This window comes from Paramormyrops kingsleyae, chromosome 15 (genome assembly GCF_048594095.1).
Source record: "Paramormyrops kingsleyae isolate MSU_618 chromosome 15, PKINGS_0.4, whole genome shotgun sequence".
NCBI classification, from domain to species: Eukaryota; Metazoa; Chordata; class Actinopteri; order Osteoglossiformes; family Mormyridae; genus Paramormyrops; species Paramormyrops kingsleyae.
The window spans coordinates 17,538,645-17,564,726 of record NC_132811.1 but is presented as its reverse complement, the minus strand read 5'-3'; the positions used below and the strand labels follow the sequence as shown (position 1 = coordinate 17,564,726).

At 41.8% G+C, this 26,082-nt stretch overlaps 2 protein-coding genes and 1 long non-coding RNA gene across 8 annotated transcripts; 1 reads left to right on the top strand and 2 right to left on the bottom strand.

Annotated features, from left to right (window-relative positions):
- Nucleotides 1-191: 191 nt before the first annotated feature.
- On the bottom strand, nt 192-13,321 carry LOC111834917 (4-trimethylaminobutyraldehyde dehydrogenase A). Of its 3 annotated transcripts, none has more exons than XM_023794763.2 (12): nt 13,164-13,321; nt 12,417-12,607; nt 10,097-10,242; nt 7,394-7,523; nt 5,450-5,584; nt 4,916-5,112; nt 4,661-4,801; nt 4,093-4,281; nt 3,851-3,938; nt 1,972-2,113; nt 917-1,029; nt 192-573 (listed from the first exon to the last, which is right to left on the bottom strand). In XM_023794763.2, the coding sequence occupies exons 1-12, from the start codon at nt 13,277-13,279 to the stop codon at nt 479-481; spliced, it is 1,683 nt and encodes a 560-aa protein (XP_023650531.1). In that variant the 5' UTR covers nt 13,280-13,321; the 3' UTR covers nt 192-478. The 3 variants fall into 3 exon arrangements, with proteins under 3 accessions (XP_023650531.1, XP_023650532.1, XP_023650533.1); XM_023794764.2 differs by lacking the exon at nt 13,164-13,321 and adding an exon at nt 12,995-13,148; XM_023794765.2 differs by lacking the exon at nt 13,164-13,321 and adding an exon at nt 12,894-12,917.
- On the top strand, nt 13,180-17,005 carry LOC111834921 (uncharacterized). Of its 3 annotated transcripts, XR_011982746.1 has the most exons (3): nt 13,180-13,257; nt 14,512-14,678; nt 16,344-17,005. It is a non-coding gene; the product is annotated as an uncharacterized lncRNA (long non-coding RNA). The 3 variants fall into 3 exon arrangements; XR_011982745.1 differs by lacking the exon at nt 13,180-13,257 and having other exon boundaries at nt 14,227-14,678; XR_011982747.1 differs by lacking the exons at nt 13,180-13,257; nt 14,512-14,678 and adding an exon at nt 15,078-15,454.
- On the bottom strand, nt 16,091-26,042 carry tmco1 (transmembrane and coiled-coil domains 1). 2 transcript variants are annotated; one of them, XM_023794772.2, is made up of 7 exons: nt 25,785-26,042; nt 19,872-19,949; nt 19,731-19,790; nt 19,525-19,571; nt 18,225-18,292; nt 17,700-17,844; nt 16,091-17,438 (listed from the first exon to the last, which is right to left on the bottom strand). In XM_023794772.2, the coding sequence occupies exons 1-7, from the start codon at nt 25,852-25,854 to the stop codon at nt 17,340-17,342; spliced, it is 567 nt and encodes a 188-aa protein (XP_023650540.1). In that variant the 5' UTR covers nt 25,855-26,042; the 3' UTR covers nt 16,091-17,339. The 2 variants fall into 2 exon arrangements, with proteins under 2 accessions (XP_023650540.1, XP_023650541.1); XM_023794773.2 differs by lacking the exon at nt 25,785-26,042 and adding an exon at nt 25,570-25,741.
- Nucleotides 26,043-26,082: the final 40 nt, after the last annotated feature.

Genomic DNA, 26,082 nt, shown 5'->3' with positions numbered 1-26,082 from the left:
TCCAGTTACCTTGACGTCCTCCCAGGGGGACTGATGCCCCTTATTGTCTGCATTTGCCCTGACACAGGCTGGCATCCTATCCAGGGTTTCTCTTCACCTTGTCTAATCCAGAATAAGCAGTCTAATGTATGGAAAGTTTCTCTAAATTATTAAAGTAACAGCTCGCAAAACCTAAAAAAAAATACAATGAGTAGTAGAAATATTTATTATGTAATGGCATGCAAGAAATTCACAGTGGAGATCTATGAGCTGTTAGCAATAGTGTACTTTCGTGATGCCAAGGTAAAATTCAGCAGATGATATTGTGCAGAGAAAAATTAGAGTTTCACATTGGGATAAATTCCCTTCATATTAAACAGGACAAGAACCTCTGTATCATTTATATATCTCCCAACCATTAGGTAAATACTGGTGGTACGGAAGCGTACTCTACTATTTCATGATTCTGCTGCTGCAACAGAAGAACCAAGATAGACTCCTAGAAGAGGCTGTCCACATCTCCCATCTCGACCACCACAGTCTTCAATTGAGAGTAGTATTCAATGGTCACCTGACCATTCTCACGGCCAAAACCTGCCAGGTGAGAAGCGAATAGAAGTGTCAGAATATCACCAGGTTGTTTATCGTCTTCATTTCCCTTAAAGCCGGGCTATTCAAATCACGGTCCTCGAGGTCCGAGCACTACTGGTTCTCCAGCCTTCCTTTACCTGTGAGCCAGATGTGAAGCCCCTGGCCAATGAGAATCAGGCATTATTAAACTAACTACCTGGGAGAACTGAAAACATGGCCCGGATTTGGAATTGAGATCCAGATTTGAAGAACCCTGCCTCAAAGTAACTGGAAGTTACTATACAGCACCTCAAACTTTTTCCCTTCTTAGTGGATTAGCAGTGAAATAAAAGATTAACAAACGTACCTGACATCTTATAGCCGCCGAAGGGAACCTCCACTGGACTTATGTTATAATTGTTAATGAAACAGGTTCCTGCCTGCAGGTTCTCCACGACACGATGGGCTCGTGCGATGTCCCTGTCAGCAAAATGCAGAGGCATGTGAGTGCAAGTTTCCGGAAAATCCATGTAATATTTCGTATGCATTTTGGAGATTCACGCTGCTCCAATGTAACCCTCTACTGCAGGGGTGGGGAACCTGTTCTATGGAGGGTCAGCGTGGGTGTGAGTTTTTTGGGTGACCTCTCAATTCATTTTATCGCCCGAAATGAGTTATATCAATTAACCTCATTCCTTGGTCACAGCATGTGCTCCCAAGGCAGTGCGTCCTGAGAGGATTTTCCACACCAGAATGTTGTACCATATGGCGCATTTCCACTGGCATAACTGTCCCGTATCCCAAGAGAAAGTTACAGTGTGGTTCCAGCTCGCTTTGGTTTTCCACTGCAAAAGTGTTGGCTCGGTAAAGGCGTTGTCGAGTTCAGAGAGACAGTGGAATGAAACCAGAGACACACTTATTTACTGTTTAAATACTCACGTGCATGATTTACTATATGAATTTTTTTTTTTTTACTGTGTGCTAATTTCCACTAGCACGTCTGTGAGAATCACCGCGTTATGAGTTTAAGTGAATGCATCGACAATATGCAATACTACAAATAATGAATATACACTTTTTCAGTTCAGATAATCCATGTGCAGAACACCAGGATCTCCGTGTATTTTGATCAATCAGATGATGATACAACCGGCTCGGTTTGGTCATGCTTTAGCAGGGCTGTGTCAGAGCGGGTAGAGCTCGGGTACGGGTTGGTTCCTGGTGGCAGTGGAAAAGCGCCAACAGTGATTCCTATACCTCACTGGACCGTTCCTGGACATGTTTCTAGGCATTTTTATTGGTTGAAATAATTCAAAAGCCCCTATTAGGAAACTAAGAACTTAAAAAAACTTTCTGTTGCTTGAGGGAAACGCTGTGCAGTAGAGGGTTAACTGGACACTCGGGGCACTGAGACGGAAGTACCGGGTGAAGACTCCAGCGGCCAGGCCGAAGGTGGTGTTGTTGGCTCTCTGCAGCACCTCCTCCTCCGTGTCAAAGGGCAGCACGGACATCACCGGCCCAAAGATCTCCTCCTTCACACATGTCATGTCATCCCTGCAGTTATCTGGGGTTCAGGACCAAAGGCAGAACACTGATGAAGTACTTCAGAAAACCTATTCTTAGGGTGTGTTGATATCAGCACAGAAAAAAAAAATCATGCCATCTTCATAGCATCGATGAAAGTGGGCGTGGTTCAGGGTGTGATGTTTATATCAAGTGTTAGTACAGTGATGTTAATAAGGAATAATATTACATGTAGTTCACCTTTAAAACATACACTATATTGCCAGAAGTATTGGGACATCAGCCTTTACATACACATGAACTTTTACATCCCATTATTAATACATAGGCTTTAATATGGAGTTGGCTCACCCTTTGCAGCTATAACAGCTTCAACTCTTCTGGGAAGGTTGTCTAGAAGGTATAGGAGTGTGTTTATGGGAATTTTTGACCATTCTTCCAGGAGGGCATTTGTGACGTCAGGCATGATGTTGGACGAGAAGGCCTGGCTCGCTATCTCCGTTCTAATTCATCCCAAAGGTGTTCTATCGGGTTGAGGTCACGGCTCTGCAAGCCAGTCAAGTTTCTCCATACCAGACTAGCTCATCTATGTCCTTATGGACCTTGCAGTGCACTGGTGCACAGTCATGTTGGAACTAGAAGGGGCCATCCTCAAACTGGGAGCATGAGATTGTCCAAAACAGCTTTGAATGCTGCAGCATTAACAGTTCCTTTCACTGGAACTAAGGGGACAAGCCCAACCTCTGAAAAACAACCCCAAACCATAATTCCCTGTCCACCAAACTTTATACTTGGCACAATGCAGTCAGGAAAGTACTGCTCTCCTGCCAACTGCCAAGCCCAGACTCGTCCATCAGATTGCCAGACAGAGAAGCATGATTCGTCACTCCAGAGAACACGTCTCCACTGCTCTAGAGTCCAGTGGCGGCGTGCTTTACACCACTGCATCCAACGCTTTGCATTGCACTTGGTGATGTAAGGCTTGGATACAGCTGCTCGGCCATGGAAACCCATTCCATGAAGTTCTCTATGACTGATCTTGAGCTAATCTGAAGGCCACATGAAGTTTGGAGGTCTGTAGCAGACAGTTGGCGTCTTCTGCACACTGTGCACCTCAGCATGCCAAGTCCCCGCTCTGTGATTTTACATGACCTACCACTTTGTGGCTGAGTTGCTGTTGGTCTCTATTGCTTGCACTTTGTTATAATACTACTAACAGTTGACCGTGGAATATTTAGTAGTGAAGAAATTTCATGAATGGACTTATTGCACAGGTGGCATCCTATCACGGTACCACGCTTGAATTCACTGAGCTCCTGAGAGTGACCCATTCTTTCACAAATGTTTGTAGAAGCAGTCTGCATGCCTACCTGCGTGATTATATACACATGTGGCTATGGAAGTTATTGGAACACTTGAATTCAATGATTTGGAGGGGTGTCCCAATACATTTGGCAATATAGCGTATGTGACCAGTGCGGGCCCTGCTTAAAGGTCCAATGGTGACATCACTCTGCAGACCAGGAGCCAATCACAGGCACAGTTTACTTAAAGAGCCACATGGCGCCCCACATGTAGCCAAAAACTCTAATGGTATATTACCACTGGAACCCTACCTTTTTTATTTACATGGTTAGAAGATTTACCACACCAATTAACAAATAAATTCTGAAGTAATTGATTATGTCCAGTTATATATGCAGAATATTTACTGAAACAAATACACAGGAAGTCCGTTAAACTGGCTACAGGACAGAAAAATTAAAGGACGACTTACCCAACACACATGGAGACATAAAGTAGCCTCCTTTGAGTTTGGGATCGGCAGGTACGTAGGGCTCCCCCCCACACAACACTCTGGCCCCCTGGAAGCAGAAGGATGAACAGTTTTTCCCTCCCCACACACACACACACACACACAAGATGGTGGCTATCCAAACGCATTGCTACAGGAAGGACTCATCTGCTCCTGAAGGTCACAGGGTCATCATGGTCTGGGAGCGAGAGCCTCTGCTCTACCTCTTTCTTGGCCTGGTTGATGAAGCCCAGCACCCTGTCCAGGTGAGGCCGGCTGATGAGGGCTCCCATACGCGTTCCGTCCAAAAGGGGATCCCCTAAGGGGATGGCTTTGGTCCTCTTCACCACCTCCTCCAGGAACTTCGGCAGGATGTCCTTCTGGACAAAGACCCTGGTCCCATTACAGCAGACCTGGAGAAAGACAATTTCTCAGATCTTTCTTTCTAGTAAGAAGGCCTGCAGTGGGGCCAGAGGGTAGGCCTGCAGCAGGACTTGCTCCATTTTGTTCCCTATGACAGAATGAAAATGTTTTAGCGTAATTTATTATTGTCCTAACAGCTATCACGGTCCTCATGGAAAAAGAGAAGCATGTGTGATTTCCTTCTGTATCAAATAGCAAAAAAAGTGACCCATTTGATTTGCCCTACTTGACATCGCATCTCCTGCAATGTGATTATTGTGCATCTGCATATCACAACGACGATGCTGCAATGATGTATCATGCTGGCCTAGCCCAGAGGAAGGCATTGAACCTGCAAGACATCACAGAAGCACTGGGAAAATGACGTACCTCTCCCTGGGTCAGGAAGTTAGCCATAAGGGCCCCTTTCACCGCATTCTCCAGCTCGCTATCCTGGAAGATGATCAGTGGGGATTTCCCTCCCAGCTCGAGGGTTACCGGCTTCACTCCCTTTGCCGACATCTCCATGATCTGAAGAAATGGGGGTTCCCATGTTACAGCATGTTACCTACCATAGCCCTCTTCGTAACTTTGGCAGCTAAAGGTCATTTACAGAGCAGTCACCAGACGCTTTGGTTTTTGTACCTTCTTGCCTGTGGGGACGCTACCAGTGAAGGAGACCTTGGCCACCATGGGGTGGTGACAGAGCAGGGTGCCAGTCTCTGCCCCTCCCTGAACCACGTTGAAGAGCCCCTCCGGAACTCCCGCCTCGGCGTAGATCTCCGCCAACATGACAGCGGTCACCGGGGTCATGGGCGAGGGCTTGAACACCATCGCATTACCTGATGGGAGCACCAGGAAGATCACGGTTCACGGTTAACCGAGAGCCCAAAAACAGAGGCGTTTACTGCCAATAACCAGAATAAATATGTGATTACAGCCACAGAAGGCATAGAAATCCAACAGGGTGACACTTCTGACGCATCCGCCCATCAAGTGGGCCTCAAGACAGACATGTAGGCTACGGTCCAGCAATGTTGCTCCTAAAAAGCCCCCATAATAGCTGTTCTATATGTTGCCCGATTTAAAATGACTTTATCGATTCGTTCTTCGCCTTCGGTCTCAACGCTCACAATAGCGACACATGTACACGCGTGTGTAACACGGGAAGGCCAGTACCGCAGGCGAGGGCAGGGGCCGACTTCCAGGCAGCGATCTGGAAGGGGTAGTTCCAGGCACCGATACCAACGCAGACTCCCAGGGGCTCACGCCGGGTGTACGCGAAGCAGCTCCCAGGAAGCTGGACATGCTGGCCTGAGAAGATCATAATGAATAAAAGTAATGAAAACTATCAGTCAATGAGCAGTACCAATGTGGGCACCTTACCATCACAAAAATCTATTTGCTGAACATCACATTACAAAACCATGCACACCAATATGAAACTGGTACCCCCTTAGCTGCTATAACGACCTCCACTCTTCCACTCTTCTGTGAAGGTTCTCCACTAGATTTTGTAGCATGGTTGTAGGATTGAGCCCATTCAGCCAGAAGAACATTAGTGAGGTCAGGCACCGATGTCAGGTGAGAAGGCCTGGCTCACGACTCATCCCAACAGTATCCAATGAGATTGAGGTCAGGGCTCTGTGCAGGCCAACCAAGTTCAGAGACACTGGAATTGTCATGGGGGAGGGGGGGGGGGGGGGGTTGGAATCATGATGCTGGTTCAATACCGTGACTTCTGCCAGCCATCGGCAGAATAAGAGGCCTAAACCAAACCAAAAAAACATCCCCGAGCCACTATGAATATCACAGGTGGCACCAAATACCCAGGCGGGCAGGTTTCTCCCTGCCGCACTCAACACCTGACAGAGCGGCAGATAGCAGGGTGTGACTCATCACTCCAGATGAGACACTTACACTGGCTACATGCTTCACATTAGCTATTGTGTAATGCTGGGCGTGTACAGCTGCTCTGCTGTGAGAACCCAGTCCATAAAGCTCCCAGTGGACAGCATTTCCTCAGGCAGTGTGGAGCCCTGCGGTCAGTGACTCAACCAAGGAAAGGTGATTTTTACAGGCCACATACTTCAGCACTCTGCGGTCCAGCTCCGCTAGCTCAGGTGGCCTCTCTCTTCATGGCGGAGCTGTGGATGACTTCACTTTACAGTAACAGAACCGAGTCAGGTGCGACGGAGCAGAAACTGGACAAACTGATTTGTTGCAATGGTGTTGCATCCTATGATGGTACCTTGTTCAAAATCACTGAGCACCTCCGTACAACCCAATGTTCAGGGCTCAAAGAAAGTCATGGGACGCTTGCTGAATTCAGTAAAAATTGTATTGATAACATAGTGATTGAAAAATGCTAAATTTCAATAACAAAAAAGTATATGTCATGTTAGAAACAACCTTTAGTTCACATTTCAAGTCGCGATAAATTGAAAACCAAGTTATAGTTTTAAAAGAGCTCTTCTGAGTTTATTGTCAAGCAGGCTCATTGGTTGTTTTTAATTAGTAACACCTTTGTAAGAACATAAAACACCAATCATTTGTGTTTACGGTCCCTTTGGGAGCTAAAGACTACAGCTGGAATTAATAGCAAAGCGGCAAGAATAGAACTGAACGAGTCAGTCCAGAAAATTATGACACTTAAAAAGAAAATGTCTGCAGATATAAACTTCGCTTGTCAATGGACTTTTTTTTACAAAACCAATAAATCAGCAAAATTTTTACAGAATTAAGCAAGTGCCCCAAGACTTTCTGTGAGCGCTGTGTGCCTATGGAGCTTGCACTGCTGTGTGCTTGATTTTATGTACCCGTTAGTAATGGGTGTGGCCATACTCAATAACTGGATGGGAGTTTCCCCTTTACACTTTAGGCCAGGTAGTAACTTCTGAAATCTTTCATACTGTAAGTAAACATCATGACAGCAATGCCTTTTCAGTCTGTTCAAATTAAATCATCCATATCACAATCGTGCAAGCAAACACACACAAAGGTAATTTAGATGCACCAGTTCGCCACGTTGCATGTTCTTCCTTTAACATGCAAACCCTACAAAGGTAGGTTAGAAATCGAGCCCAGATTGTTTCTCAAAAGCAGCCAGTTGTTTACACTCACCTGCCAGGGTCCCAGCTATGCCGGCATAGTACTCGATGCACGTCCAGGCAACATCAATGTCTACCTTTGCCTCTGTGATGGACTTGCCGTTGTTGATCACCTCCACCTTGGCAATGTCATCCCTCCGTTCCTGTGAACATCAATGGCACAATGTGAGCGTGACAGAGCTCCGTTTAGAGCAGGGGTGGGGAACGTCCGGCCTCTAGACGGTTTGATCCAGCCCACAAGGCATCCATGGACACAAAAAGGCAGCTCAAAAATAGAAAACTCTAGACAGCAATTACTTTTTTCCAAGTGATTAAAGACAATAACATAAAATAGCACGGCAGTGTTTTGGGATAAATCTGCTGATAGAAAATGTATCACGATAAGGGGATCATGCTTACAGTGTCACAATATATTGACAATATTTTGGCTACTCAGTGGGTGTGAGTACAGTGACTTCCGCCTGCTGTGACGTCATGCGCATACCCTTCGCAGTACGAGGAGCGTAAGATAAGACGTCACGATCTGGGAGTATTTTACGCTTTTAACAGAAACCAGTAGCACGGCGATTTGCAATCTATGTAAAATAAAGTTTTGAGGTGGGAATAGCGTTTAAGTGAGGTAGCGTTTAATGGACAATCCTATTTAACAAAGCGCACGCAACTTCCAGACAAAACAAAGCAATGGATGATTTGGGAGTCGCTAACTTAATTGGACTGTTTGGCGAACTCGCTGCAGCTTGTGATACAAGAGGGGCTGCAATCGCAACAAAAGTGTAACTGCACTGACGCCAATGGGAGAAAAACTGTAAAAATTTTAAGCATTCGCCACTTGTGTATACTTGCTTTGAAGATATTCATATTGAACTGCAAATGCCTTAATAATATATAAAGTATAACAAAGTAAAAAGAGCTCTTGTATTGGAATCTGTATCGGCATCGGCAGTTGTGTATCAGAATCGGATTGGAACTGAAAAAATGTGGATCGCCCATCTCAAACAAAAAATGAGTTTTTTTTTTTTATTTCTTACAAACCCGTCCAGGAGTAATCTAAACAGCAAAGATGAAAATGATTAAAATTGTCCCAGGATCGCACGCAGCGCTCATACAAAAGCAGCAGAGGTCAACTTTAAAATGATTTTTAAACATATACTAGATAATCGTGAAAAGGAATGATAATTAAAATTGCAAAACTTGATGAGTTTTTCTTTCTTATGACAGAGTAATGTTTTTGCGAACCCTAACTTCCTGCGCTATAATGTCCACATCAAACTGAAGGTAAGAAAAAGCCTGATGACTAGCTATGTGAAAATTGCATGTGTATGATGCTGGTAATAACATCACGCATCTGCCAGCCCTATAATATGCTACAGCCATTTTTCAAATTCAGTACAAAATACCCTGCCTTGAGTTGTGATGTTATTCAGTGCCGGTACCAGTTTTTATGCCAGTGGAAAACCAACACCTTGAAGTACCAAAAGTAAGGCACCTGGTGCAGTGGAAAAGCCCCTTTAAGAAAAGATCAATGTTGTGTGATCAGAGCTGTATGTGCTCAATAGTATGTTATAAAAACTGAAATCGGCCTTGATATGAAAAAGGTTCCCCACCGCTGATTTGGAGGATTTTTATGAATATATATCCATAAAAACACACCAGCACCTTATCAAGTTAACAATCTATAATCTTTATGGACTTGTGTTGCAGGGGCAGATGGAAGGGTAATGGCTTTTAAACGGTGTTATCTAATAGGGTTATTCTGAAACATTTCTGCCAGTAGGTGGCAGTAAAACAGCTTTTAATATAAAATCCTGACCGTTTCAGACAAGTCATTCGGGTTCTCTAACTGATGCCCCTCCACACTTCACAGAAACTATTGAAGTTGACATTTTCAGCAAAACTGGTTTAAGTACCAAAAGTACAGTAGTTCAAGGTGTTGGTTTCCATTGGTATAAAAACCTGGTACTGGTGCTGAATGACATCACAACGTGAGGCGGGGGAATTTGTACTGAATTCGAAAAATGACTAATATATTACAGACCAAAACTACAGTACCTGGTGTGGTGGAAAAGCACCCTATAATGAGTTGTACTACAGTGCCAGTTGAAAGTTTGGACACGCCAAGCCACCTACAAAGGAGTGTGATACTGTTGCATGATCTGGCCACCTGAACTAAACGCCATAGAAATAGTTTTGAGTAGTTTGATCAGAGTGTGAAGGAAAAGCAGCCAATGAGAGCTCAGCATATATGTGAGACCTCCTTCAGGAGAGCTGGAAAAGCATCCCAGGAGGCCACCTCATGGAACTGGCATGGAGGAGACAGTAGGGTCAGCCAGTCTCTGGAGCAATTGGGGTTAAGGACCTTACTCGAGGGCCCAATGGTGGCATCACTCAGCCAACCCAGGGATTTGAACTGGTAGCCTTCCGAGTACCAACCCACAGAGCTGCACCCTCAAACAAATGCATTTTTTTTTGCTTTAATACTTTTTTGGTCAGTGCATACTTCCATATAGGTTTTTTTTTATATATATATAGTTTTGATGTCTTTGTATTTATTCTAAAATGTAAAGAATAGTGCAAATCAACCTTTATTTTGATGGGTAGGTGCATCCAAACTTTTGACTGGCGCTGTACATCTCGCACATACCTGCACCGTTACACGGCAGGAATGATAACTGCAACAGCATGTACAAAGATGTCATCTGCGGCACAGGCCTCTTACCCTGATAATTCGAGCAGCCTCCAGCATCACACGGGCTCTTTCCATACCAGACATCTTACTCCACTTCAAGTAAGCTGAATGGGCACTTTTTATGGCCTGGTCAACTTCCTCATCAACACAAGGCACCATCTGGCACAGCACATGTCCTGTAGACAGAGACGAGTTATCTGTGTGCTCTCCAATCGGTTCACTTAAAAAAAAAAAAAAAAAAAATGTGTCAATTGTGTTGGAGGTAGAGACCTGCACTCCCGCGGCGCGGGACAAGATTTGATGGGTGAATGCGGGTGCGGGCGGTAAGGTCCTCATGTATGTGCGGATTGCGGGAGAATAGAATTAATCGCGGGACTCCCGCAAAATGATCTTAAAATTAATTTATTCAAAACAATTAGGCCTACTCATTTATCTACTGCACAAAAGCAATAAGAACGACTAAATTAAAATAATAACAATTTACAGGCGAATCGTCTACAGAAACTACAATTGCCGCGCTCTGAGTGCCGGGGAACGTAACCGGACACCCCAAGAAGGAATCAGCCTGGTGCTTGGACGGGATGGCATGTTCTGAAAAGCTCCTCGTTCATGTCCAAGTTCATCATTCCATTTAATTAAACTAAAATAAAACGAAACATATTTGTTTATTTTTCGTTTCTTTTTTATATATACTCAAAAGGGAAGCAAGTGAAACAAATAACAGAGTAGCGGGAAGAAGCGGTAAAAATAAAACTACTTATATGTTTACCTGCGGGATTTTGCGGGCGGGAGCGGAACAAAACTTGAATACTGCGGGCGGGAGCGGGAAAAAAATGACATATTTTTTGCGGGAGCGGGACTGAAAAATCCGTCCCGCGCAGGTCTCTAAGTTGGAGGTGAGGAGAGAAAACTCCTCCCGTTAGTCTTTAACTAAATAGATAAAAGGATCTGTCATGTAGGGCGATAAACGTGATAAGAGGTAAGTGCCATAAAGGCCAAATCACACTTTTCAGCGTGTGCACAGGTCACGCACAGGGCGAGTTCACGTAAATTTTGTCATCAGCAGACAGTTGCGATTGGTGCCTGAGTAGAACAGTGTCTGGCTATGGAGGACTAGACATGACAATTATAAATAAATGTGTGAATAAATAAGTAAATACTGAAATAAATAAATACAGTTTGGCCATGAAAACTGCTAAATGGATTCCTATATTTGTTTATTAACGTATTGAAATATTTATGAATTTCCACATTTCGTCATTTTTTTATTTCTGCATTTCTGTCTCTGTATGTTAATAAGGTGGGCGGTCCCAAAAGCATGATTGGTTAAAAGTCGAGGCATTACTAATTGAAGCTCAACTTTTAACCAATCATGCTTTTGGGACCGCCCACCTTATTAACATACAGAGACAGAAATGCAGAAATAAATGAATGTAGAAATGTGGAAATACAGTAATAAATAAATGACGAAATGTGGAAATTCATAAATATTTCAATACGTTAATAAACAAATATAGGAATCCATTTAGCAGTTTTCATGGCCAAACTGTATTTATTTCAGTATTTACTTATTTATTCACACATTTATTTATTTATAATTATGTCATGTCTAGTCCTCCATATCTGGCTGCAGATGGCACTTGCAGACCAATTCGCCAGTCTCAAGCCTCACCACTTTTAGGACCCCGCATGGCCAAGAGAGAATAAAACAGTAAAATGATCGTCATGTAACGATGATGAAAAATGTGAATTCCAGATCTGTACCGTGTAATTGTATAGATCCGTAATGAAATTACTACTATTAAAATTCAATTATGGATATGTGGACCTGCAATTCTTACTAGTCAAAATGTAATTCCATATATACAATAGGAATTCTTACCAGTAAAAATGTAATCATAGATGTCTACAATGACTTTAGACTAGCAAAAATTTAATTTAGAATATGTACGCGAGGTAAAAATACAACCTAAGTCAAAGGGAATAGAGCTGTATAATATTTTTTACTAGTAAAAATACATTTCTTACTAGTGAAAATGATGATTCGTACTAGTCCAAATAGAATTATATGTATCTGAAATTAGCATTCCAGCTAGTAAAAAAAAATAAATCGAATCATGCAGGCGCACGGAGAATTCGCAATCTTGTTAACGGAAAGATAAGGCCACGGAAATGGCCACTATCTGCGAATTTTAAGTTTGGAGTAACGTCTTAAACTCGTATGGAAAACTTGACAATAATTCGACAATGAGATCTGTTGCATACAACTCGTGTAATGCAATGTTATTTATTAAGGAATCCCAACAAGACTCTCGGGACACAGACACTAATAAACCAGGGAAACACGCACCGGTCGCGGGCTCGTACACGGGCTCCGCGTTGCTGGAACTCAGCGGCTTCACGCGGCCGCCGCCCCAGAAGTTCAGCGGCTCCTTCACCTCCAGCGTCCCAGTAGAGGCGCTGCGGATGGCGGCAGAGGAGAGCAGGGGAGAGCGAAGCAGCTGGGCCATTTTCACAAGCGTCGGCTTCCGGGCAAGGCACCTGGTCAAGGCAGCGGCTTGTTCAGGCCATTGCAACAACAGACTTCTTAAACACAATATTATATTTACCACTCTTCTCCATCCAGTGAACTAGATAATTGCATAAATGTGTCAGCATGAAATAAGTCGGGTAAAGAATGCTTTACCGTGCTCGACACAAAATATTGTGATTTAAATGAAATTTCACATATTCCGAATTTCCTAATTTCCAGCAAAACTGCTAAACGCGCTGCTCCATAACTGCGCTAATACACGACACTGCAAACGTGTAAATGTACAGTCTTTACCAGGTTTAAGTCAATATTTTTGCAGAAGTTACTATGGTTCAAGCGTTTTTTTCTAAACCCAGAAAGTCAAGCTTAATAGTTCGGACGTCATTGCGACTCACAATACACAAGCAGTTAACATTCCAGCAATTTAAAACAAGATTTTATTTAGCTTTCAGTGCAAGAATAAGCAGTCCGCAGCCATTTTTCTCTTCTGCAGACAGGCAAATACGTTTCTTGGAACAAAGCCAAATAATCGGGTATCTAAGCATGACTGTCCAAAGTACCTACCACAGTCCTCTGGAATAAACACTCAACGATCGCGTCCCAAGTTCGAATTTAACTACGTGGAAACTCACTCTTTGTGCCTCGTAAAACGCCGTAGGTAGGGCTTGTGTGAAAATCATTTCCTCAAGTGAGGCGTCTCATGTATTGACAATTTGTTGTTGTTATTCTTATAACGGTTTTATTCCAAGCTGCATCGAAGGAGATACGTGTCTTGAGAATCAGTCCACATTTTAAAATATGTTTTACTAGTTTGCACAGTAATATTAATGTGCGAGGCGTTTACGTTTTTCAGGAAACGCAATACTTTTTGCTAGCCCCTATTTCGCAAAGTTTTTGTCTAATATTGTGCAACTTTAAGTGCAATTCACTGTTTTCGCTTATTCATCATATTACTTGCAGGTCTTGAGTAATACAGTATCAGCATGTGTTATTTTAAGTGTGACAAAATATTAAGATTTTTTCTTAACAGACATGCTTGAGTCTTGCTTGTCAGTTCGAAATTCCTGTCCCATCTCGTGTCCATATTTGGTATCACGTTTCCTTCAGATAACTTCATCAATGATTGAAGCACTTTATCCATCGATTGGCCGATTAATTAAATTACGAATTCAGATTACTAACAGGGTTACAAAGGTGCTTGGTATATTGTGTGAAGGATATGCAGAGACTTTTTGATAAGCGGATGCTCGGCTGAACAGGGTGTTCAGGGGCGAGGGGCGAGGGGCGGGGGGGGGGTCCCCGTGTCCCCCTCGGTAAATCTTGCGTGGGGTCCCCGTGTTCCCCTTGGTAAATCTTGCATGGGGTCCTCGGGTAACCCTCGGTAAATCTTGTGTGATCGTCAGGGATCGAAAATAGGCACTTGTGACGGGGTTCAGGCTTCATTTGGCTTCATTCATTTTCCCAATAAACAGACTTTTGAATTAAAACTATTATGTTGTGTCCACTCAATATAAAACTCTCTCGTACGCTGTTAACTCGGGACCACAGAAGAGGGGCACTTTCAATTATTCGGACAGGATGTCAGGTGCTCAGGCACACCCAGCCATACTCCTGCTGGCTCCATATCGTATAGCCCTTGCTCCAATACCTTGTACCATTTGCCTCGTTTACACGCCACTTTGTGTCTGCAAAATAAATGTCTTTTCATATGTAAGGAATTGCAAGAAGGTCTGCATTCTGGGTCGTACAATTTGATCAGTTCAGTTAGAAAAGCAGGGTCCTGAATAATTGCAACCTTGAAAGCAAGCGTGTTGCAGCATGTCTCCCAGCGCCTCTGACCGCAGGAATAGCGTGGCGTGCTGTAAATGCGGGACCTCGGTAAACATTAACTTATGGCTTGTGTTGTTCTAAGCTGCAAACACTGGCGGGCACAGTATGCACCCGTGCAGATACAGCCCCGAAAATGCTAGGCGAAGAGAGATTACTTCAGAGTACGAAAAGCGCCGCTCCCAAGCAGCGGAGCTGCGTTGCCCCTGAAACCTGACACCACCACAAAGCATGCATGAGGCCCATTACGAGGTAATATGTAAAAAGTGTAAAAAATAAAATTCAAACGTTAATATTTTATAAGTTGCCCGTTGTTTTCATGTAATAGCCTACTTAAAAAAATGATCTAGTTGCTTCGTTTACATGTCACATTATGTCTGCAAAGTAAATGTCTTTTAATATGTGAGTAATTGCAAGAAGGCCTGCATTCTGTGTTGTACAATTTGATAAGTTCAGTTAGATAAGCAGGCTCCTGAATCTTTACAACCTTAAAAGCAAGCGGAAGAATTTTCAAGTCCATCCTATACTTAACGGGAAGTCAGTGGACATACATTAGGTGTACAGCCATATATATTTACTCCCTCTGGTTACAATATTGCCTCTGCACTTTGCATGTACTGTAAGGAAGATGGCAAATGATTTGTGCTAGAGAGGAATGCCATAACCCGCCATTATCGCTCCTTCTTGTTATAATGACTTCTTTCCCTAAGATTTACTTATATTTTCTCTAAAACGTGTCACATATTTATAACAAGTGTCGTAAATTATATATGTGGGAGCCATTTATAACTTTGGGGTGTATTATGGATTTTGGCCACTGGGTTGTGTATTGCATGGAGTGGTCTGACCACGTGAGGACAGGTGGAGATGAATAGGTGTTTTCCAATTGGACGGTGTGGATGGTGGAGGGAACACGGTTCTTACCGTAGCACCTGTAAGAGAGCATGGCATAGACAGCACGCCGCCAGCACATTACACAGCGCAAGTGTCGTATGTAAAAGCAAAAGGTCCTTTTTTGTCAACCGAAGGTATGGAATTAACGGTAACATCACCCGACTACAGAGGCCGCTTGGACTTTGGTTATTTAAAGTTACGCGTTGAGAACACTTGGCCATCCATTCTGAGGCTTACAGGAAAGCCTATACAATATATTTAGGTCTTCTTTATCATATAAGCAGAGATAATAGAAATAAAAAAATATTATTTTGTATTTTACTCACCTTTTAATTGATATATGCATTGTTTTATCACATCATCAGTCCAAAGTAATCAACTTCTACAACAGCTATCAACCTGCGTATGACAAAAACAAATTATTCTTTAATTATGTTATAGACTAAGCAAAATTGCCTCTAATCGTACATACAAATCAGGTGAAGCTGTAGTTACTTTACCATTTTCGTTGTTAACTGTGTGTCCCTAGTCATCTTCCACCTTGTTAGTGTATACTTTCTCGCTTTCCAAAAATGGCTGCAATTGAGACCATTTTTAGGAAGTGCCATTTTTTTTCCAACTGTGCAAACTGAGATAAACTATCACTCCTGCCTTTTTTCTTTTAGTTTTTGAAATGTTATCCTGCTTGTCACATTCGTAAAGTTCCACCCTGTTAGGCTATGACGTACCGTTAAGGCGGCTTTGGAAAACACACACCTGAAGTGTTCATGTCTGTTAGATCCACAAATTTATTGGGTTTTATAAACAATAGAATTTCAGCAGGTCCATCTTTACAATCAACACTCAAGGCTCATATCTGTCACTACCTCTGCCAGACACTCTAATTGATAAATGTATTATAAATGTAAACTTATTTTTGTTCCAAAATGTTGCATTTCTTGAAAACCTTTCTGGATAATAGCAAAGACGCAAATATAAAATGTATGTATTGAATTTTTTCTGTTCATGCATTCTGGATTGTAGGTTTGTTAAATTACAGTCTGAACCACACAGCCCCAAAGAGGGTGGTGACAGTGACAGCCAGCATGCTGCAGGACACAGTGGGGACTGTCAGTGCAAAGAGGGCCCCCCTAACCTGCTGGTGAGATACAACACTACTGGTACCTGGTTGAATAATGCGAGATGTCCTACTCATTTGGGGAACAACTGTTAGCACCGCAAGTGAATATTCAGTATACCACATTTATTTCCAAGGAAATGATTTATTCCGATAGTTGCCCCAGTGTTTCAAGCTGAGTGTCTTTAGCGAATATGCTTCCCCTCCCTTGGTTTTATGGTCTCGTTTACTGCAGTTGTCTTACCAGCATATCACACTGAGAAATTTAAATAATGCTCCCTTTGTCTGACTAGAACCAAGCACAACAAAGCAGGAAATGCAGAAAAGAAAAACACTGATGCTCAATCACGAGGAGAAAAGCAGACAACTCATCTTGGAGGAGTTAACCAGGTACACAAACTCGTGGGACCCGTTACTTTCCGCTTCACAGTGACACTGAGAAAATGATCAGATTGTTTTTATTATTGCTCTCATTCATTTCTTTCTGCGCTGCCATACGTGGCTGTAGAATTCCAGAAGATTAAAAACACACAACAAATACTTAGGCTTTTCTCCAGTGCAGATGATACTCAGCCTGCAAAAAAAATCTACCAGCAATAACGTGCCTTTAACCTAATTACAGCACAGGTTTGTATAAGTAGATGTTGGCTTCAGAGAGCTTTCTATTCAAATCTCCATCCTCTGAGAAAGCATGTCCAATGATTACACAAAAATGAGTCCGCCTTGATATGAGAGCAAGAACACTGGTGCTTGTGAATAAGTTACACAAATTAAAACTAAAACACAGCTGGTGTGGCTTGTGATCGTAACTGTTGCACCTCCAGCAAGGACATTCCGGAAGGGTGAACGGGCAATTCATCAGACGTTGTCATGCCGACGAGACCAAAAGCTGCCAAAGGACTTTAGGAAAACTTGGCAGCCTGGGGCGGCGGGCCGAGGAAGCCGCCGGCCTGTTTGGTGGCTGCGCGAGATGGGGCCAGACCCAGCATCTTCTGGATATTCTGCAATGGGGGTGGAGGAAAAACTTGAAAATGACACCATTTGTAGAGATTAACCATTTGCAAAATTAACTGAATACATTAATTTCAACAAATATCGGTGCACAAATGCTTAATTAATTACGCAAAGTTCATTTTGTTTTGGCTTTCAGCTGGAAAAAAAAAACACTGTTCCAGTGTTGGGGTAAAAAAATAAAATAAAAAATTGATTTCGCTGCATCACTAATCATTTACAACTACCAAGAGACTGTTTGTCGGGTGTACCTGTCTGATGGACATGGTGCATAGGATATACAGGAATATGAAAGAACAGTCTGTGTAATCCTCTCCCAGCAGGTTGCGGTGGGACAGGCCCTGGATGTATGACAAGGGCACGAATGGAAGCTTGGCCACAACCCTCCCATCAAAGCTGAAAAAGGAAATGGAAAGATACATTTACCTATAAGCATTCCTTCAGGCAAAAAGCAATATTCTCAGTGCTCTGTCACAGAAGCTCAGCAGTTAATGTACAAATAAGTGTCCCAGTGTTTTTCAGAGAGCCGGATCTTACATATTGTAGCTCTGTTTATAACACTGTCGTCTATCTGGTTTTTATAAACAGCATTACAATAAGTTTCCATCTTTAGATGCCAGGGTTTGGCACATGCACAGTAAACAATCAGATCCACTATGCAATGAAAATCTTATTCTACGTGTCCTTCCGTTAAACACAAAATTAACACAGATCAGAAGTACAGACTGAGGCACAAATAGAAATTACCAGACATGAGGGAGTAAAACGATACTCACATGGAGTTGAACATCCCCATCAAGGCTGTGAAGCAGAAGCCGATGGCGAACATGGACTTCATACGTACCTTTGGTTCAAAGGGAAGTGGATCAAGGTCAGCACCAGGTAAACAGGCCATGACAGATACAAGTTACACCTTGTATGTAGGCATAAGTGATGTACTTATCTAATTCACCACTTGATTTATTTATTTTTTTATATATAGAGAGTGAGTGTGGTGGAGTGGTGGCTCTGAGGCTAGGGATCTGTCCATTCGGACTAGTGTGGTGCTGAGGTGTCACCTGCCACATGGCTGCACTCAGGTTCTCATCCCAGAGGTGGTTTGTCATGTGATGGGTGCAGCAACGCACTGTATCAATGCAAGCTCTTTACCTCCACATATATATATGAGAGCAGGTTCACCCTGAGCACATGTGACAGAAGTGAAAGGGTCTGGAGAAGCCCTAGAGAACGCTACGCTGCTTCTAACATTGTTCAGCAGTTTGGTGGGGGGTCAGTGATAATCTGGGGAGGCATATCCATGGAGGGACACACAGACCTCTACAGGCTAGACAACGAGACCTTGACTGCCATTAGGTATCGGGATGAAATCCTTGGACCCATTGTCAGACCCTAAGCTGGTGCAGTGGGTCCTGGGTTCCTCCTGGTGCACGACGATACCCGGCCTCATGTGGCGAGAGTATGCAGGCAGTTCCTGAAGGATGAAGGAATTGATACCATTGACTGACCCCCATGCTCGCCTGACCTAAATCCAATAGAACACCTCTGGGACATTATGTTTCAGTTCATCTGACGCTTCCAGGTTGCACCTCAGACTGTCCAGGAGCTCATTAATGCCCTGGTCCAGATCTGGGAGGAGATCCTCCAGGACACCATCCGTCGTCTCATTAGGAGCAGCCCCAATGTTGTCAGGCATGCATACAAGCACGTGGGGGCCATACAAACTACTGGGTATGATTTTGAGTTGCTGCGATGAAATTTTGGCAAAACGGAGTAGCCTGCTGCATCATTATTCCACTTTGATTTAGAGGGTTTTTTTTTTATTCAGTCTTCTGTAGGTTGATAATCTTCATTTCCAAACGATGTGGCATCCTTTAGTTCCTAACACATTACCCAGTCCATATCAGTATAGATATCCAGCATGATATTTCTTCCCATTGAGATCTGATGCGTTTTCAAAAAGTGTTCCTTAAATTTTTTTGAGCAATGTACATGTTTGTGTGTGTATTTATATATATGCATACATATATAGAAATATATACAAGATAAAAATAAAGGTTTGGGAAAAACTCTCCTTACCATGGATAAATCCCTGTTATTGTTCTTCAGCTTTTCCTCCTGTCTCTCTGTGAAAGAAACAATCAGACATCAACATCTTTTATACTCTGCAGCCTAATCACTGTGACCAGCTGCTGTTTTACGTGTAGTCGTCTTACTGCAAGCCTGCCAATTCCAGCTACCTTTCATTCATTACAGCAACCTTGGATAAGCAGAGGGAAACCTACCAATTTTCTTCTTCTGCTGACGTCCAGCAGACTCTGTGATCGTTTCCTTTTTTTTCTCCACTGAAAGGTATTTGCAAGCAATCCGTTAATCAGACATACGATACCTTGGCGTAGCACAGTGTAAAAATAAAAGGTACGCACACTTTTTACTCTGCTTCTCCACCTCTGCCTTTAGTCTTTTGTACTTATCCGTTCTGTAGACAAGCACCCATGTGATACCTAAGAGAGAGGAGGGAGGTAAAAGGCCAGTTAACTAAAAAAAGAAAAGCCAAATCACATGACTGTACTGCAATCAGGAAAGCAACCATTATTGTAATTTTTTTGGCCAGGTCATATGCAGCACATGAAATTTCCACGAGTAATATTACGATATTTCTAAAACAAGAAAAGGAGGTGAAATTACTCAAAATGCCCTAGAACTCTCACTATTGGTTATATCAATAATCGGTTGCATGGCTTTGGACAGTGGCATAAAACTGGAGGATCCGCAGTAAAACCACGTACACCAGGGTGAACATGCAAACTAAGCAGTGGGTCGCGGTTTCTGCTATTATGTTACCACAAAACAAAAAGGTGGTTTTACATTGAGCGAAGTGCGACGGCATACCATAGTGGCATTCGCACACCTGAAGAGGAAACACAGCTGCTACTCTGGGCGAAGGGCAGCCAGAGTAGGCAAAACCACCCTAAGTGCTGTCTATTCATCTTTATTAAAATTAGCATTAGAAGAAAGCTTTTTAATATCGGACTCTAAACCTCAAAAAGTACCGCCACACCACCAACATCGTTTTACCTTGTTTAACCACAGTATCTCCTCTTTTAAAAGACATTGTGGCTGCTGATCAGTCCCTTCCTTCATCGCGACTACTCATTACTTAAGTTATGGCTTGTATTGCATGTGGCGTGCTCCACTAAGCAGGAGAATATGCCGAATTTATACAGATTACTAACTTTTGGTCGTCACAATACACATCTCATTAATATTTTTAGGCATACTACTAATCTGATTATCGAATTGTGGGTGAAACTAATGTTTGTATAGTGCCGAAATGCCACCGTATTTCATCAAAAGCCCTGCAATGGTATGGAATGGAATGGTATGACTTTCTGAAGGAAAATTGTTTAGATTAATTAATTCATAAAATAGTCGATAGATTAATCTACTGAAAAATAGTAATTGGTGGCAGCCCTAGTCACATTATTTAACAAGAAAAATTAGCAGCAGCACATTGTAGAAAATTGAGAATGATAATGAAAATAATATTAGAAACATCTGAGAACTGCCAAGGAGAACACATTCACTTAGTTTTTTGTGGCAATAAATAGTTTGCACTACAAGATCAGTCACTACGTTATTATGTTATTTATATGTCTAACAATAACACCAGAAGCTAATCTAACCTCAGCATCAAATTTTTCACCTAAAATTTAATACAGCCTCAGTTAACATTGAGGAGATTTCTCTGATAGAAAGAGGGAAATAAAGGAAGAGAAACATAGCATTTCATTTCTAGGAAGGAAGATAAGTATACAGTACCACATATACACTCAAGGCAAGATAACATCTCAGCTTCAGGAACTAGTCAACACATCTGTTTTAGACAATCCAGTTTCATATCACCGACACAGTGACAGCTGTCGAAACTCAACACCGCAGTACATTCAACATTTCTGGAGGGACAGCGCCATCTGTGGGCAGTATCTGAAGCTACATGTCATCGTAATTCACCGGAAACACCATTTTTAAGCTGTGAAAGATTCAATCAGTATTTTTGTTAGAGAAAAAAGGACAGATTTAATGTTTCTTTATTTTCCTCATACATATTGTATATAAAATTTACATGCTTGAGCTGCAAACTGCAGAGCAACATTGTTTTCAAAGTCACTATTATAGATTATGATTAGAGGTGAACCGATCTAATCAGATGGATCAGATATTGGCCATGTGACCGATTCACGTCCGATACGTTTGGTTTTCGGCAGTCTATAAAAAGATAGCTCCTATTTCTTGTCAACTCTACATATTTAACATCAATAAAAGTACATTTCACTGTTTTAATATCATTCATGGTTTTAAACCAAGGAGTTTCATCGATCCATCCAGAAACCGATCTCCGCCTACCTTTTACCTGCTTTAAGACATCATCTTTTAAACAGCTCAAAACTCAGCATGGATCTCAGGCACGATTTAAATAATCAGAGGCTACTTTGGACTTAAAATAAATGAAAAATTAACACCCTGAAATTCAGCCAAAACAATCTTCCACATATAAGCAAGATGAAGCTGACGTCAAGTAACATTAGATGCTCAATGCATGCTGGCTAGTAAGGCAAATGTAACCCATCTCAGACACACCACGGCAGCTGGTCATCAGGCACCAGAGCAACAAAACATACAAAGCCCCACACAGCAAAACATAAACGTCACATTTTGGGTCGCCGTGATTAATCGAAAACGTCGATACTGAAAATGCGTCGACATCAATATTTTTAATTGTCGCATCTTTTTTATGTTAATAAAATTACTTTTATGATTTCTAAAATGTTTCAAATCATAAGAAATGTTTTCCTTTAATATACAATGTAATTATGGAAGTACTTCAAAATATCACAAAAAAGTTTTACACTGCGCAAAGTGCGATGGCATACCATAGCGTACCATAGCGCTATGCACGAGCACCTGAAAAGGAAAGGTACAGGCGCTATTGTGGCCGATGGACTGCCAGAGTAGGCAAAACCACCCTAAGTGCTGTCTTTTCATGTTTATTAAAATTACCATTACTACAGAGTGCTTTTAATATCTTTTGTCCTTGTAGCTGCTAAATACCCTTATTATTAAAGCCGTAAAGTTGTCTGCCTGATACATTAGAATCTCCATTGAATGTGTTTGTGAAAATGTTTAGGCAAAAGTCTGGGCTTATTCTACGTGGACTGACGGTACCAGCGTGTGTGTTTGTGCACGTTGGAATGGTTGTGACCAGTGTCGTTATCGCAAGCTAAAACTGAAACGTAAACGGACTCTAAATAAAAGGAAACTTGTGAATTGAAAAATGAAAAACATTTACGAAAAAAAAACGTGCCAAAAAGTACCGCCACACCACCACCATCTTTTTACCTTGTTTAACTCAATTCAATTCAATTTTATTTATATAGCGCATTATCACAACATTACATTGTCTCAATGCGCTTTACATTTCTGCCTCGTAAGGACCCCCCATTGAGTAAGCCAAAGGCAACCACAGTATCTCCTCTTTTAAAAGATGTGACTGCTGTCCCTTCCTTCATTGCGACTTCAGGGCGAACCGCTTGTGGCGTGCTCCTCTAACCAAACTTATTAAGCATGAGGATACGCCAAATGTATACATATTACTAACTTTTGGGCATCACAATATGCATCAATACGTAGGGAACATCCTGCTCAAGCCCCACAGCTCATTACTGAAAGAGCGTTGAACATGCGCACACAGTTTTCAGCTGCTCACTTGCGTAAACAAACGCTGACAGGCCGGCCCCATGCACAAAGGAAGAGTTAGGGGCACTCCTGACTTTGATGCAACAGATATAGTAAGATATTTGGAATGCATGACAGTGCTACCATTGTCATATGTAATAAATACACAACCATATTAGGTAGTTGTAAAAAAAAAAAAAATGTATTGTTAGACTGAATTACTGATTTGATTGCACTCTACTCAACAGCTGATGTAGAGATGTTACTGTATATAATACTTTGAAAAAATACTGACGGCTGAATATGAATACATTGCCATAAATGTATTCAATATTTCGTTACATTACATAAGTAGTAATGTATTCAGAATACATTTTTTGAAAGGCATGTGTAAAACAGCTGTGTATTTTCTTTTTGCAGTATTTCTGGGTGGTGAATTTTTTTTTCAAAAGAACTTTTTGCATATCAGAATCAATATGAATAAACTAGAAACATATGAAACACGTTCTTGTTTTAAACAAGCTCTTTTTTTACATTATAAAATAAATTTAAGTCACATAATGACAGATTTGAACAGTTGATGAAGTCTGTGTTTAAACAATCATTCAAACCTATTCCACAGTAAATTATTTCCATGTTTTTGTTTGAAAGTTGGACAAATTATGCTTATATTACCATGACGCGAATGCACCAGCCGGTCATGGTTGCGCGTGATGCTCAGCGTGCTGGTCTACAGCTTACTACTGCCCTCTATAGGGCAAAAAAAAACAGGCATATATATATATTTATTATTTTCATGTCGGAGCTGATGTATTCTAAAAGTATTATATTTTTTTAAGTAACCATTCTAAATACTACCTTGCAAAATGGAAATGTGGACTGAATACAGATGCAGTGGAAGCTGCAAATAGTGATTACATCTGTCTGGATGACATTCTTTATGTCTCAGGCAGATTACCATTTGATTGACATTTGTATATGTATTAAATGAATATAAGGTAATAAAACGGACAGCGTCGCTATTTACTTAATTTTATTGACTATTTCAAAATACAGCACAGCTGTTTCAAACGCTTTTAAAAGTATTGTACGAATTAAATTATTGCACTGTGTATAATTAAAAAATGCCAAATACAGTACTGTACACAAATATTCAATTAAGTTTTATTTACACAACGCATTTTCACATCGTTACATTGTCTCAAAGCGCTAGTTGTAGTTTCACTGTTGCACCTCGGTGGCTCGTTTTTGGAGGTTTATCATAAGGCCATGGGAATGAAAGTTATAGATTTGCGTCCACCGCCCACATGTCTTGACAGCCGGCGCTAAAAATTTTCATTATTGGCAAAAATTTTCATTATTTAAACAAAAAAAAAAAAATCAGTTACACAAAATGTCTTTCCCATTAAAAAATGACGCTGTACAAGGCTTTTCACGACATGTCTACTCACTCTTGTCGCTGATGTAGGCTTAAGTGTTGCTCTGAGAAGCGCGCGCTCTGACCAAACGATCACGCCCTGCTGTCTGCGCTGCGATGTTGTCGCCAATACACGGCATATACTATGCTATTGGAACTGAAGCTGTCTGTTACTATTGCGGTGGAGAGGCGACAGGGGAAAATGTCCCTCTTTGCGATGGATGCAGTGCCCTAGGCCTACCTTACGTTAGGAAGAGGGCTTAAGTGCCAATGTTTATTCAAGAGACCAAATAAATAATACTTTAATTGAATATCTGTGGTTCATAGTTCTTTATTTTTTTCTATTTTACATAAGACTTTATGATATCAGTACACAAGGGGGCAAAACTCGAGGTAAAATCTAAATTCTAAGTAAAATAATGAAAACTCTGAAATAATGAATATTTTTGGATTGCCTGGACGCAAATCTATAACTTTCATTCCCATGGCCTAAGCTTCGATGAGTCTATTTGTCACTGAGAGAAAATTACTATATATTTTTTAATGAAACAATATATATATCGGGCAGCCTTATCTATAAGACACCTGCATGGAGGCGGATACCCACATACGATAACAGGTGCCCTTAAAAGCAGCGATGGCTTAACATGGATTAAATGTTACATTTGATGGGACACACTTAAAGGGTAAGACACTACACAAATCTTGTAGTTTCAGCTTCATTCAACTACTTAAACAACGATAACTTAAGTTTCCCTATATAGGAAAGTAATGAGACCATCCGCACCGATATAGACCATTTCTATGTAATTTCACGTATCTGTATATGTGCATAAAATGGAGGTAAGATTTTTTTTTAAATAAGCTACAGGTAAATACGTTTGAAAAAATGCTCACAAAGGCAATATCAATATTCAAAACGCTTTTTCATCAAATCAAGTTTGTACTTTCAAAACCACGAAATTACTTACGTGTCTGTGAACTGCCCTTCAAAGTCATCATACAAGAAACCTCCGTAAATATCCCAAACAATTAAGCTGAACAGCAAAGCCAAGCTATACAGCTGGGCCGACCTTGAGCCAATCCCAGCTACAGGCCGAACCTTGCAGTCCATATTCAACCCCGCTGTGCCCCGCTGACCGGCGCCGGTGGGCTTCTCTGCCAGATAACACACCCGTTAGCCTACCTTCGGCTAGCAGAGCCGTGCACACGGATATGAACACGATCAGGATGGTGTCTGCGAACATAGTGCTCATCTTCGGGATCTTTATAGCTCCTGGGAGGAGGGAGGCACTAATATTAAAAATTAAATCAAACTAAATAAATAAAATTAAAAAAAACTACCGACCAGCGCCTATCCTCACTGTCACCACAAACTGTTCAAAGGACATGAGTAAGTCTTGGTCACGTGATAGAGCCGATGAGCCCGGTGGATTGTGGGATGCCTAGCGCTCCGGAAAGTCCTCCGAGTACTAACCTACGCC

What these genes read in the sequence shown, in the direction of transcription:
- tmco1 (XM_023794772.2), bottom strand. Translation starts at nt 25,854, where the DNA reads ATGAGCACTATGTTCGCAGACACCATCCTGATCGTGTTCATATCCGTG. An exon ending in CACGGCTCTGCTAGCCGAAG is followed by an intron (nt 19,950 to 25,784) that starts GTAGGCTAACGG and finishes CCTCTCTCTTAG; the next exon opens with GTATCACATGGGTGCTTGTC. An exon ending in ATGGGGATGTTCAACTCCAT is followed by an intron (nt 17,845 to 18,224) that starts GTGAGTATCGTT and finishes TTCCTTTTTCAG; the next exon opens with CTTTGATGGGAGGGTTGTGG.
- LOC111834917 (XM_023794763.2), bottom strand. Translation starts at nt 13,279, where the DNA reads ATGATTTTCACACAAGCCCTACCTACGGCGTTTTACGAGGCACAAAGA. An exon ending in CATAGCTGGGACCCTGGCAG is followed by an intron (nt 5,585 to 7,393) that starts GTGAGTGTAAAC and finishes TGATCTTCTCAG; the next exon opens with GCCAGCATGTCCAGCTTCCT. An exon ending in ACTTCCTGACCCAGGGAGAG is followed by an intron (nt 4,282 to 4,660) that starts GTACGTCATTTT and finishes GTCTTTCTCCAG; the next exon opens with GTCTGCTGTAATGGGACCAG.